This window comes from Anomalospiza imberbis, chromosome 8 (assembly GCF_031753505.1).
Source record: "Anomalospiza imberbis isolate Cuckoo-Finch-1a 21T00152 chromosome 8, ASM3175350v1, whole genome shotgun sequence".
NCBI lineage: Eukaryota > Metazoa > Chordata > Aves > Passeriformes > Viduidae > Anomalospiza > Anomalospiza imberbis.
The window spans coordinates 31,329,301-31,343,854 of record NC_089688.1 but is presented as its reverse complement, the minus strand read 5'-3'; the positions used below and the strand labels follow the sequence as shown (position 1 = coordinate 31,343,854).

The 14,554-nt window shown below is 43.5% G+C and overlaps 1 protein-coding gene across 1 annotated transcript in view; it reads right to left on the bottom strand.

Annotated features, from left to right (window-relative positions):
- Positions 1-774: 774 nt before the first annotated feature.
- HTRA1 (HtrA serine peptidase 1) overlaps positions 775-14,554 on the bottom strand; it is a 31,549-nt gene continuing 17,769 nt past the window's right edge. Inside the window, exons 4-9 of the mRNA XM_068198265.1 lie at positions 7,627-7,821; positions 6,921-6,953; positions 5,621-5,735; positions 5,362-5,419; positions 3,887-3,982; positions 775-1,496 (exon numbers count right to left, since the gene is read on the bottom strand). Coding sequence (XP_068054366.1) covers positions 1,328-1,496; positions 3,887-3,982; positions 5,362-5,419; positions 5,621-5,735; positions 6,921-6,953; positions 7,627-7,821 — 666 coding nt within the window. The 3' untranslated portion in view covers positions 775-1,327. The remainder of the gene's footprint in view (positions 1,497-3,886; positions 3,983-5,361; positions 5,420-5,620; positions 5,736-6,920; positions 6,954-7,626; positions 7,822-14,554) is intronic.

Here is a 14,554-nt window from a genome sequence, read left to right as displayed (position 1 = left end):
TTGGGTGGAATACAGCCCTTTCTTTAAAACTCATAAACTGCCAGCTACCCAGCTGCAGAATGTTTTACTAAAACATTCTTTTCTAAAAGAGCATGTTTAGGAATGACAGTCACCAAAACTTGTCTACAGCCCTTGGATTTATTCTCTGAAATACACGTTACAGCAGAGGAAAAAGGCTGCTTAGCCTATTGTTTACCCGGTGAGTAATTACCTTGTAATTAGGTGTAGTTGATTGTTGTCCTTCACAGCAAGACAAGCTCACTTATCACCCTCAAGCTTCATGGGCATCAATCAACATGTATAGAGATTAATGCCTGTTAGAGGAATGCCCAATATCCCAGAGTCAAAACCAGGTCCACACACACACCAGCACTCCAGATTTGGATAAACCAGGCCAGTTTTAAAGAGCTTAAGGCCAGATCTAAATGGTTACAGACATCCTAATATCTGAACCAGAATGGTATGAGATCTGTGATCCACCATGTGACAATGTCTACAGTGGGCAATCAGATTCCAGGCATTGGTGGAGTTGTAATTAAAACAGTAAGGGAAATGCATTAACATCTGGAAGACATAGGCAATATGACAAATTGAACCCAGCCTTGCTGAGGAGAACAGATGCACAAAAGCACAAACACGAGGCACACGGTGAAAAATAAGTCATGTGATTAACTGATGATTAAAAGGAGACCACCAGGACATCCTCCCAGGCAGATGTGCCACGCAAAGAAAACCACTCCACAAGGGGAAGCAAAATGAGTCACTCACAAGAAGTACTGTTGAATTCTTTTAATAACACTAGGAAAATATCATAGTATTAAAGTCCTGCACGGGATCCTTGGGAGGTTATTTGGGTTGGGGTTCCTTTTGTGTTTATAAATCAAACTTTATTTCCCAATTGTGTTTTCTTTTAGGCTGACTAGTCCTTTAAAATGGCATTTCCAGTTAAAACACAGCTAACCTATAAATACCTGAATGCCACAACACACATTGTGTGTGTGGGTTTTGTTTTGTTTAAGTCTTAGAGGAAATGACAGGAAATCTCAACACAGGGAAGCAAACGTCGATTCGTTAAGCGGGGGATGTAAAAGCCAGTAAAGAATACATTGCATACATAATACAGAAGGAAAATTATCATCTGGAGTATGTGAAATTACACTGATTTTGCACCTTAAACCTAGTAGAAATTACTCTGTTGGCCAATACTAATCCACTGAACAAGCAGAATGTTGGTCAGAAGTCTAACGTTTTCCTGTACCAGCACAGAGAGAATATAAGCAGTCCATTGCTGTTAAAAGAAAACATGAAATCCAGCTCATGTTTCTGGTTAGGGATCGATTTCTTCGGGAACTACTGTTAACATAACATCTTCGTTGCCCCTGCGCACAACCATGTGCAACGTACTGTCCTTTTTAATAATGTCACTGACATCACTGGCTGAGCTTATCGACTGTCCATTGATGCTTATAATCACATCGTTGTCCTTCAGGCCACCACTGAAAACACAAAGCAGCAGTGTGTTATTATGATTGCAGTTTTATTTTTAGGGGTGGGGGGAAAAAATTGCTGGAATATTTCTATTTCCCACCCAACAGCAGCTGTGCAGACATGGCAGCCATGAGAAAAGCAATCAGAATTTATGAAGCAGTGAAGATTACAATAAAGTGCAGAAACCTCAGGTTCTGATGGATGTACAAGTTTGATGAATCCTATATTTCACTGCCTTCGAAGGAATTCGCTGTTGCAAATAGCAGTTAATTCTGCAATAAAGATCCTAGGTATTGATATCTGTCTTCTATAATAATTGAAACAAAGCAGATTCATTTTAGAGGGGAGATCTCCCAAGCTTTTGTTCCTGAATACACAGAGAAGCAACCTGAGTGGCACTGTGTGCTAACGAGGGATTTCAGCCCCTGGTCTCCATACAGAGCTTACTGGCAGCCACTTCACCCACCCTTCATGTTTTAAACCTGAGCAGAGTTAACACACGTAGCTGTCTAGTTTGGTCACCAAAAATCAAATATGTCCTTCCTCTGCTGCTTATAGCAGCCAAAAATCCCTTTTTCTGACCTCAAAATCTGAACCTTCCTGACTCAAAGCAAGACAGGGCAGAACCAGGGCTGTGTCTCTCCCCAGGCTGGCTGGAGCTGCTGCCAGCACCAAGAAATGGCTGGTGAGGGATGCCACAGACCACAACATCTTGCCCAGTCTTGCACAACGATCTGGCTCCAAGTTATGGAAAAATTAACCAAGACAGATCAGACATGATTCAACCCTTCACAAGCATAATCCTTCACAAAACCACAGACCACTCCTCGGCCTCTTCCACCCACAGAAGGCGCCTGACACGAGTGTCTCCTGCAAGCAGGATGCCCTTGGCCAATGTTTGCAACAAATCTGCTTGCCTACACAAGGCATGGCTCAAAACATGTTCCTGGAGGAAGTCATTGCATGGTTTTTCATGCAGCCTCTCCATGTGACTCACAGCCAGGACGGGTCACTGCAGCTCTGCTCCAGTGCCCCACCTGCACTTCTACACAACACGTGCTGGACAGATCAGCAGAAGAAGGAAACCTCTGAGCCAGGGGACTGGGAGTGGGGGGACAGAGCCAACGTGGGCTGCATTTTATCTGCCAGGCCAGCCTTTGGGTGGAGCACCTTGATTTGGATCTCCCTTCAGGGGTGATCAACCTCCCCGAGGTTACATTGCCTCACATTTTGTCTCCCACTCTAAAGTCCCTCTCCCACTCTCTGCTATCACCCACACTCCTCAAATGACTGTTCTGCACCTTCAGACTGAACCTGAACACCCAGGCAGCAATTCCAGCCCCACACTGAAGCAGCCAAATCATACCTACACATCCCTTCACACTACAGACACCCACCAGTGCTCTGCCTGACGAGCACTGCCAGCAAGGATCATCTACAAACACAGCCGCAGTTCAGAGTGCACACTGGACAGCTACCACTGTTTATCTTACACCCAAACTGCCCAAAGACACCATCCAACCATCCTTGCAGTCTTCCTAAAAGGCAAAGTATGCCTGCCTCAAGCAGCTTTCTGCCTACATGCCTTGGTTGCCACGAAGATTTACTCCTCTCTTAACTGATCCCTAGTTTCAGAAAATGAATAAGGTTTCCCATTTCCTGCCCTGGATTACTGAGCAGTTTCCTATCAAGCAAACCCTGAGAGAAAAGTGTCTCCAGCAAAAGCCAGCCAGACCAGTGCCAGTGACCACAGCCCAGCTGCCAGGCTTCAGCCAGACAGGGTACCAACCAGCAGGGCCAGTTTCTGAGCAAATATTGAGTAATAGGAACAAAAAAAAATCAGTTGTCCAAACCCAAAAGCTCTTCCAGTAATGTGACTGCTGACAAAGCTCTCACATGGAGGAGTGTCTGCTGCCAAGAGAGGATTTCAGCCCCAGGGTGTGCCAGGGGAGCTGGTGGGTTTGGCCAACGCTGAGGTGGACATTTCTTCCAAAGTGGACTCAAAAGCTCCTCAGTTGCTCTCCTGCAGTGACCAGCAGGGCCATGGAGAGTGTGCAGGAACAAAAGTCTTTATTCAGCACTGGCCCTGGTACAACAGATGCCTTGGAAGCTGAAAAAACATGAAAAAGGAGTTTTCACACCTCCTGAATCCTTTCCCTTTGGGCCTGGAAGGCTGACAGCGCTTCCCTGCAATACCCTGATACAGTTACAATATTGCCCATCAGGGACCAGGCTGAAACCACAAACCCACTTCCAGCAGACGACCTAATAGCAATCAGATGGTCGTAGCCTTGTTAATTTAGCATAATGAAGAAAGCCAGTTAAGCAGGGAACAGTTTCCATCGTTACCCCCTTAAGTCAGTGGCAGTGGTTTTGAGAAAAAAGTACTTCAACCTACGCTTCAGCTGGTGTTTCTGGAATGACTTCAATGACATAGGCCCCAGAGACAACATCAGGGAAGTCTTTATGGCGATCCTTCAGCTCTCTAGCTTTGCTGAAAAATGAAGAAATAGCAAAAAAATATTTTGTCAAGACATGAAAAACCCCCCCAAGCATTTTACTGAAGTCACTTAACACGAGTTGAGGTGTTTTACACACATTATTATGTCACTTCAGCATTCATTTTAACCCTTGGATGAATATTTCAGGAATTATTACATTATTTTACATGCAGACAGCTTCTTAATGTCTATTTCTGGTAAAGGCAATCATTTCAATAGATACAGACAATCAGAATTAAAATATTTCAAAGCTTTAGAACTAGCAGGTCATGGAATCACAAAATGGTTTGGGTGTGAAGGGACCTTAAACCCCATCCAGTCCCCACCCCTGCCATGGCAGGGACACCTTCCACTATCTCAGGGTGCTCCAAGCCCAACCCAACCTGGCCTTGGGCACTTCCAGGGATCCAGGGGCAGCCACAGCTTCCCTGGGCACCCTCACAGGGAAGAATTTTTTTCCTAATATCTAATCTAAACCCACTCTGACAGTTTGAAGCCATTCCCCCTCATCCTGTCACTCCAGGCCCTTTGTAAATAGTCCTTCTCCTTCTTTCTTTCAGGCTCCCTTCAGGTACTGGAAGGTCACAATTAGGTCAAGCCCAAAGCTTCTCTGCTCCAGGATGAACAATCCCAATTCTCTCAGCCTTTCCTCATGGGAGAGGTGCTGCTCAACCCCTCTGATCATCTGTGGGGCCTCCTCTGGACTGGTTCCAACAGGTCCATGACCTTCCTGTGCTGGGGACCCCAGAGCTGGATGCAGAACTCCAGGTGAGGTCTCCTCAGAGCAGATTAGAGGGGCAGAATCACCTCCTGCAATCCTGAGCACCTAAAAAACCCCAACCCCCTGTGTTTCAATGCTTTGTTCTACCTGTGCATCTGCACAAGGGAAAACTCCTGGTTATTTTTACAGGACATGGCATTACCTGCTCATGAGTCTCTTATAGTCTGAGCATGAATAAGCAAGTCCACACAAAAGCTTCATTTGACATTAAGTGAATTGTTTAATGAAGACAACTTTATAGAAATGGAAGTGCGCACGTAGCTGACGTAAGCCATGAAAACGTACAACAACATGGACATAACCCCAGGACAGAGTCACAGTCACTAGCTATTCTCTTCTGAAGCATTAAGGAGAAGAAAAAGCCAGGAGTTGTTTAAGAGCTAGCTCATAGGAGAGTCTAGGAGAGTTCCACCAGGTGGCAGACGCAGAGGAGAAGGTGGCAAGGACTGGCTGGGTTTGTCACCAGCACGCACAGAGACACACGGTGCTGGCTCCAACCTCCCGGGCGCTGCTGCACGTCACCAGCTGGATCCAAATGCATGCAGAGACCACCACGCTGGGGAAAGGTGAGGAGCCACCTTGGTTACTTACCTGGGAGTTAGTGACATCATTCGTATGCCAATGTATTTCTTTTTGGTTACAGCTTTTCCTACAAAAAGGAAAACGGGTCGTCATCAGTTGCCCTGACCTAAAGAGCCTTGCGGGCTGTTGGCTTTCTGGTTTATCACTGTTTTCACAGAATCACAGGATGGTTTGGGTTGGAAGGGACCTTAAAGGTCACTTATTTCCAACCCCATGCAACCCACTAGACCAGGTTATTTTCTGGTTTTCCTCTTCCCAAGTACAGTACCTTTAGCTTGTCTGTCATGGGACTCCGTTAGGAACTTCTTTATTTTATCGGATGGGATAGCAAATGAGATGCCTGCTGTAACTTTTAATGTGTTAATTCCAATGACTTCACCATCCTGGAGGAATAAAAAAAAAAAAAAAAAAACATTATTAGCAAATACGGAACACCTCAAAGAGAAATGGATCATTTCTTCCCAGCAATCACAAAGACAAATTCAGATTTTGTAGCTGGTCTTCTATTTTCTATGTTTTAAGTGTAATTTTTTTGAGTCTATTGATAAAACACTAAGGAGTTTTGGAAAATCAATGTGATTATTCATCTTGCTGCAGAAGAGATCAAAACTGGGCAATTCTCATGCTTGCAGCAGATGAACAACACATTCTGCAGCTATTCTGTGTTTATTTCAGCAAGCACCACATAAAGCATGGCACCGACTGCTCCCGAGCCACTGTTACATAATAACATAAAGAAAAATACAGTTTGCCAGAATCAAAAGTTTTCCTGGCCATATAACTCCAAGAGCTTTGGATGAAACATCTCTGATGTCATCTCTTTTGAAACCCCAGCAGTTTCAATCTCTGGTTCATCCCAGACAAAAACTGTCTAACTACAGGTGTTTTTAAGTGAAGATTAAGTGTGACTGAATGTGTGCTGTGAATTGGGTGGAAAAAAAAAATTGCCAAATCTCCTCCAAGGCAGAAACTCTGAGTAGTTCTGAGTTTCAGTCTGTGCCATGCCTCCTGAGGACTCAACCCAATGTACCCTCAGGAGACCTGAAAGCTTTCACACAGTTTTGCATCCTGCTTCAGTTCATTCTACAATATTGGCAAATAAAACCTAATATCCTGAAAATAAGTGGATTTTTTTGGTGTGATTCAAAATGAAAGGGTAGATACATTTTAGAAATATTTAGCTGAGTTTCTGTGTGCAAAAGAAAATAATTGCCAGCTGCAGGGTAAACAGCAAGGGCAAACACCTCACTCTAAAATGTGTTTTTCCCTTTTTGCAAGGCTTGAGCAAAAAAACATTACACTTGTTTGAAACTATGCAAACCATAAACATCCTAAATATTGAAACCCAAATGTAGCCTTTAGCCAACATAAACACAGACAACTGATTAGTAAGAAGCATATGAATTTTGTGTAGTCAGCCAGATATTGAAAGCTGCAAATCACACATCTGGTGGGGGGAGTTTCCTTTTTTGTTGGTTTGGGTGGGGTTTGTTGTTGCTTTTTTTTTTTTTTTTTTTTAATTAAAAAGTAATAAGCTTGACACTAAGCAAACTTAGAGAAACTCTTACCAGATTTACTAGGGGTCCTCCAGAGTTCCCATACTGAAAATAAACATAAGTTAAGAACACATTTTAGTACTTACATCTTAATTTGTTGGAAGCAAAATATAAAAGAAATTTTCAAAATATTTCTGTAGTACTGTTTCCATTGTCTATTAAATAAATGCAATAGAACAGTCCTAAACTGCCAAACCCATAAACTACACTTTAACATCACCCATTTTAGCTGAGCTTTGCAAATACTTACTGCCAGAGTAAGTTAAGGAAGCAAAGGTTTTTCCTTTTGTTTCCTTAGTGCCACACTAGAATCTGAGAAGATTTTAGGACAGGTCTGGGAGCTGTTAGTGAAGATTTCTTACAAGGCCAAGATCTGAAGTACAAAAACTATTGTTTTGCCTTAATGCAGAAACAAACTTGAATCCTTAAATGAAGCTTGGCTTCTTTTTCAGAAAACAAGATGGATTTCGAAAAGATATTTATTTGCCAGAGAATATTGCCTCCTCCCTTGCAATCTGCAAGGGTTTTGAAGTGAAGGCAGATATTGTGCCTGGTGTGGCTCCTCGGGGGGTTTCTAACTAACAACCAAGTGCTGCTGTGGTGCAGATGTCCAGATTACAGGGAGAGAAGTGCTCCCTGCTCCTAAGAACGGCATCACAGGAGGAATTTCTGCTGGAGAAACGCAAGGGCTGAAGGCAGCAGCCCGGAGGGGACGTACGTTGATGATGGCATCTGTCTGGATGTAGTCCATGTCGGAGTTGCGGAGCCCCAGCTCCTTCCCCCCGCGCTGCGTGGTGCTGACAATGCCCGTGGTCACCGTGTTCTGCAGGGAAAAGGGACTTCCAATGGCCACCACAAACTCCCCTGGCCTCAGGTCTGCAGACTGACCAAGCAGAAGGACTGGCAATTTACCCTAAAAAAAAAAAAAAGGAAAAAAAAAGAAAATCCAAATGTTAAAGACACTGCTCCGCTGGCAGAACAAATGTTACGGAAGGATGAATACATTATTCACAGGGTAGAGGAAAAGAGAGAGGCTTTTATCCCTCAGGGATTTTGTTTGTTCTGTTTTCTTTGAGTATTTTGTGTGTGGGTTGGTACAGAAGCATCCAGTGTGGGCTCTTTACACTGGAGAACTTTTCTACAACAGGTACCCATTAAATCAAGGACAATTAAAAGACCAAAGGGATATTTATGCTCTGCTGTACAAAGCAAACATCTGATGATACTAGAAACGAGCCACTTCCAACACTTCTTGAAATAATTAGCCAACAGCTGCTGAAGTAAACATATGATATTGTTTGAGAGTGAACACTAAAGAATCATGAAAGCAACAGCCCAAGAGTTTTAAGCATGCATGTGTATAGTTAAAAGCATTTTATATTCTCACAAGACACCAGCTAATGATTCATCTTGGTTTCTTTAAATGAAGTATCTTTTCTAAATTCTAAATAATTATATTGCCTCCTACATACAGTGATGTCTTCTTCTGAAGATGTTAGGATTTAAGGACCTGTTGTGATTGTTCTGTTATGACAGTAGAGGATACCATTATACTTTCCTTTCAAGATCTTATCTCTAAACATATTAAATATCACATAGTTGAATACACTCCCACTAAAACATTCTAAAAATCCAGCAAACACTGCATTGTACAGCAATTTAAAATAAAAAAAGGCAGGGAAAGTTGAATCCACACACTCTTGCCAACGAATCAAGGGTGTTCTGAAACAGATCATACTTCAAATAAATACTTTTTTTTGATTCATCACCTGCCTGTACAATACACATTGAGTGCCATTTCTCCCTTTCTTTACACTTTTAAAAGTCAATCTCTACACTTACAGTGATGTGACACATTTTTAAATAATTTTGTTTTATCTGTTGTCCAAATGATCCTGACCCTCCCCAGGTAATTTAACCATGTCACTAGACTTTTCTATTAGCATCAATGAACCTGGACACGTATAAATGCAGGTTTAGACTTAAGGATTTAGAGGATTAGGTTACTGAACCCAAAAATCAAAACAGAATTCTGGAAGCATTTATCTTTTGCTTGGCAAAGATAACTTGAACCTAGCTTTCCTCCAAGCTTGACCTACTTCAAGTTTTGGCAAAAAGGGAAAATATTGCATGTTTAATTTGGAAGCTCACTGCTGGCTCTTAAGGGGTTTTGTTACCAGCAGTTTGAAAGCCTGACTCACTAAGTCATCCATAGGGACAAAAATTCAGTATTATAAACTAACCCAATTTCCCATCACTTTGTATTTTTCACCTACAGTTTATTTCAAATATCCTAGGAGACAGACAATGCCTGCAAAGTAGAAAGCAAAAAATAATGCCATCAGCTGTCACTATATGCTGCTGCAAATACAGAAGTTGTGGTTTTAACGTTTAAGACTGGCCTTGTGTACCCTTTATCCAGCTTTGTAACAGTCCCACCAGGGAAGTTTTACTCAGATGAGCAGATTGTTTCAATAAAATTCATTGCCAGCTCCCAGACAGGGTAAGATGCTTTATGGAAACTTATCTTTCAGTCTCTAGACAGCAAGAAAATAATTAAACCAACAGCTTGTTCAACAGAGTGAGCTGGAAGAGCAACAGAATAGGCAGCACAGAAAGGAGAAAGCATTTCCATGTCTATTTGAATTCAGAGGAAAGTTATCACAACCAGCAATGCCCTACTAATTAATAATAGTGATAAAATACAGCCCTTATCAGTGCCACGGCCACAGATAAACCCAGCCATGGCTGTGGCTTAGCTCTGGGAAGGAGCCAGCAGCTCTGCCCAGTTTCCCCATCTCTTATGCAGCACTGCAGAGAAACAGCAGCAGCATCCCAGGGCAGTCCCTGATCCCAGGCACAGCCCTGGCTCCAAGGGATGTGTCCAGGGCAGGGGAATCAGGCAGTTGTGATCAGCTGTGTGCAACACAAACAGCCCCATATGGGTAATGTTTGGACACAGGGAGCACCCTGGCCCTTCCTCCTCTCACCAGATGCTATTGAGCTTACGTAGCACGTGTTTGCAAGATGTCATTGGTCAAAACCAGCATCTTCTTTTGGCACTGCTTTTCCTTCTTAAAAAAAAAAAACAAAACACAAAAGACAAAAAATGGCTTTTGTTTGTATCCCAGTGCACCAAACACAGATACTTTGCAGAGAAAGAGGACATTTGTCAGCAAATTAAACAGAGACAAGCAAAAGAAAACAGAATACTATTTATGTTTCATTAACAGAAAAAAAAAAAAAAAAAAAAAAGGCTGGTCATGCACAAAGTTAAAATATTTATACAAAGTTCCTGAGTTGTAACAACAGTCACAAAGCCAAAGTTGCATCTGGCAGCAGAGAGAAAGTACAGGAACGATCTGTGACTAATACAATTCTGATTGTGCTGAGTTTTCAGGGCTGTGCCTATACTAGCCAGGCTTCAGTTCAAACTCTGATGCTGTATGGATTGGCTGCAGGTCACCCCTGTGATTCAACATGCCTTCTGGAAAGTCTGGCTAACCTTTCCCTTGCTAGAAACAAAAATCCATTGCAAAAGCCTCCTTGTCCTGCGCATATTATGAAACACAGCTTTGGAAAGTGTGCCCTCTATTCCTTGTGATTTCCTGGTGTGGGGCAGAACTGACACACTGACAGCACTGCATGTAAATATAGCAGTGTCCCTACAAAACAAAGCCATGAAGAATTGGATATGATGAATATATGTGTTGTCCTGGCTTTAAATTTGAGGGGTTCTCTCTGAAAACAGCTTAAAACATTGCCACACTCAGTATTAAATTTTCTGTTATTAAAAAAACCAAAACAAACTCATTTACATTGTACACGTGGTTTTGAAATGAAACCAGTACAAAACCTATCAAAACCCCGGGATGGAGTGGGAAAAACATCCTTCTGCAGTGCCCAGGAGGAGCCCTGGCAATGCCAGGCAGGCACTAAAACATCCTTCTGCAGTGCCCAGGAGGAGCCCTGGCAATGCCAGGCAGGCACTTTGGCAGTGTTGTAACCAGGATCGTGTCAGAACACCCCCTCGGTGCCCTCACCCCTGCCACTGGCAAGCTCATCCCGAGGAAGTTAAGGAATCCTGGTAAACTGAGTGTGAGTTCAGGGCCCTTAATAACTATACTTCATGAATGTGCATTCTTCAATCTTTACATAATGTCTGATGGCCCTCAGGATGACATAAGCACCACTCCAACTCGTGATTCTCCTGCTTTAACTAAAGATTTGCCACAGCAGTTAATTAAAAGTGCCAGGCAAAGGACCATGCCTTGCAGCACAACTAGCAGCAGAGAGCCAGGAACACCCAAACCCAGCTCTCCCAGTGACTCACTGCACGGCCTTGGGCAACATATAATATCTTTTCTACCCCTGTCTTTTCTAACTTTTCCTTTGATGAAGCCTTGGGGCTCTGCTGGATCCGTGTTTACTCAATAAAACAAATCTGCAGGCAGGCATTCTGCAAGCACACAGAAATAGGACTAAACATGCAAACCCCTAAGTGGCACATGACTCACTGTTTACACCCAGCCAGAGAAGGAGCCATTAATTAGGGTTAATATTTTAAGCCTTTCACATCCCAAAGGGCTTCAGACGTTTTTATATATGGGTTTGACTCAAACCCTGGATAAACACCACTCCCACGACATGGAGAGCTGCACACCACCACAAGAAATGGCTCCATCCAACAATAGGACACAGCTATTGTGGCACGAGAGAAGAGGAGAGGTAGAGATCAGCATCATCAGCCAGAAGGACTCAGAGAAACATGGAATCATTGAGGGTGGAAAGGGCCTCTGAAATTATCGAGTCCAAACACTAACCCAGCACTGCCAAGGCCACCACTAACCCATGTCCCCAAGTGCTGCATCCACATGGCTTTTAAATCCCTCCAGGAGTGGGGATTCCAACACTGCCCTTCTATGAGGAAATTTGTCCCAATACCCACCCTGCCCCTCCCCTGGCCCAGCCTGGGGCCGTTCCCTCTCCTCCTGTCCCTGTTCCTTGGAGCACAGCCCGACCCCCCGGCTGTCCCCTCCTGTCAGGAGCTGTGCAGAGCCACAAGGTCCTCCCTGAGCCCCCTTTTCTCCAGGCTGAGCCCCTTCCCAGCTCCCTCAGCCTCTCCTGGGGCTCCAGAGCCTTCCCCAGCTCCGTTCCCTTCCCTGGACATGCTCCAGCCCCTCCGTGTCCTTCTTGCAGAAGGGCCCAAAACAGACCCCAGGATTCAAGGTGCAGCCCCAGCAGGGCCAGCACAGATGTTCACCTGGTGACCTTTAACAGCACAACTTGAGTCAGATAAAATAAGTGAAATCTGGACAGAACAGCTCCAAAACTAAGAGAGGAGGAAGCACAAAACCACCAACCAGGCACAGCCACTGCCACAGAGAAATGGAAACCAAGAGACAGAGGCCATAAGCAGGTGTTTTGGTTTGAACTTTTTCGGCCATGAAATAAGTGAATGTGTCTCTCTGCTGGTACAGAAAGCAAGTAAATCCCTCCTCTGCTCTGTAATCCCCTTCATTTGTGGATGGAAAGTCAGGAATTTGCAGGAAGCACTTTGCAGTTCAATAAACGGATGAAGAGGAGACAAAAGTTCTGAGTTTAATTTGTGTCAACCAGCGACAGATCTCCTTCATGCTTCTTATTTTTAGGTGGGAAAGGCACAGATGCTGGTATGGAGCACTAATTCAGCTGTTAGTGTAACTCTGGCAAAACATGTAACTGTCCTGGCAATTGCATCTCTGTTCTGACTAATTCAGCTTTCAGAATACGTTATGGCAAAATAAAAACACCAGTCATGAGCATATAAAAATATAGAATATCATCTACAATCTAGAAACTGCTTGACAGCGAGTCAAAGAAAACAAAAAACCCAGGCTGAGCACATTACAAGCCTCCAAAAGTATTTCATCCATAGTTAGAAAAGCAAAACTGAGTCTCCTTATCTAAATATGGAGCATGGGAAGCTTGCAGAAAAAAAAAAAAAAAAAAAAAAAAAGAAAAGGATGAAGTGTTGTTTTGATATGTGACCAGGTTTTCAACTGCCTGGCAAGAGATTGCTGTTCTCCCTTAAAAATAAAATACAAATGAAATTACAATTAAATAAAATAAAAATAGTAATTAAAAATATGCTGGTGCTGGCAGACCCACCCTGGAGATGTGAGTCCTTTGCTGCATGGGAAGCTGGACCAGCACACTGTCCCCACAGTGAGGGCTACTAGAAGCTGAAGATGGCAGGAAACCACTGCTGCCTGAATTAATGAATAAACTGGAGTTAAGATCCGAGTTTTTTACAAGCTATTTCATTTCTATGGGTCCTGAAGACTTCTGGAAGCAATATGTGGGCTTCCTCAGGCTCTCGAGAGGAAGCAAGGTATTACCCAGATTTCAAAGTGAAACAGCATTTTAGGAAAGCCATTACATCTGGTGTCCAAGAAGTTTGTTTTTTCAAAATGTGGGCTATTAAAATATTGATACAAGTTTGCTTTCCTGCCTCCTCCAGTTTGTACACACAGGGGAAAATCAAATCCCCTCTGACCACAAAGATACAGACACTCATTGCCTCAGGAAACCACCAGGGGAACGAGGGCAGAAGGTCCTGTTGATCTAACAGTGTCAAACAAAGTGTTTATTAATAAGATACAGGAGAAATCTTAAGCTGAAGGTTTCAGCTGAAGGGCTGAAATGTCACCACAAATTAGAGACAGGTCACAACCCCACTGCTGCTGCACCACGCAGATGCCAAATCCTGTCTGGCGTAAAGAACCAGGAACTGGCCACACTGAGGAACAAAATCTTCAGGACCTGGCACGTGCTCCCTGTGTGATTTCAGGGTCAGTGTCTCATGGCTGGTTTTAAGCACGTAGAAAGAAGAAACACCTCAAAATAAAGCCATTCACCATGCTCCTCCCTTCAGTGCCAAACCGCAGACATCATCTTTGTGGACAGAGCTCGGTTTCCAGGGCTGAAAAGGGTCTCCAGGCAAAAGCCACCTCCACCTTCCACTACTTTGGGCTCCCAGTTTCCATTTGGGTTGGGTTCTTTTATAATTCTGCCCCCCGTTAACCCTGATGTCGTCCATTAAACCACCCTGAAATTCCCTCCCCTCCTGCTGGTGTTTATTTTTCAGCAGCTGTATCACACATTCTGATTTAACAAGGTAGTTATTTGCCTTGAGATGAGTCCCACAATGCAAAAAAGCTTTTTCCTCTGCCAGCAAAAAAGCATCTGCTCCCTTTGGAGTGTTGTGCAACGCTTTTGATGGGTTTCACACTCGCTGCAGGATCACACGTGCCACGCAGGACAGATTATTTATTTCACCAGTCCCTGCCTATGCTGCCAAAATCCAATTTTTTTCTAGGGAAGTCTTATAAATTTTGCATGTTCATATCCAAATTGTCTGCAACTGCACTGTTCATATCTAGTGATGTGGTCTCCTCCTTGCATTTGGAAGGATATTTAGGTCGAATTCATGGCTACCACATTGTTTCCAATCTTACTTCCTACTTTCAACACTCCAGCAAACTGCTCTGTGTCACCACAGTCATGAGAAATGCTGGTGCTCTCTTTTATAGACTGTAAAAACAAGCACATTTTAGGACTGGAACAACTGCTCCAAGGTTTCTGTTCCTCATTGACTGCAAGAT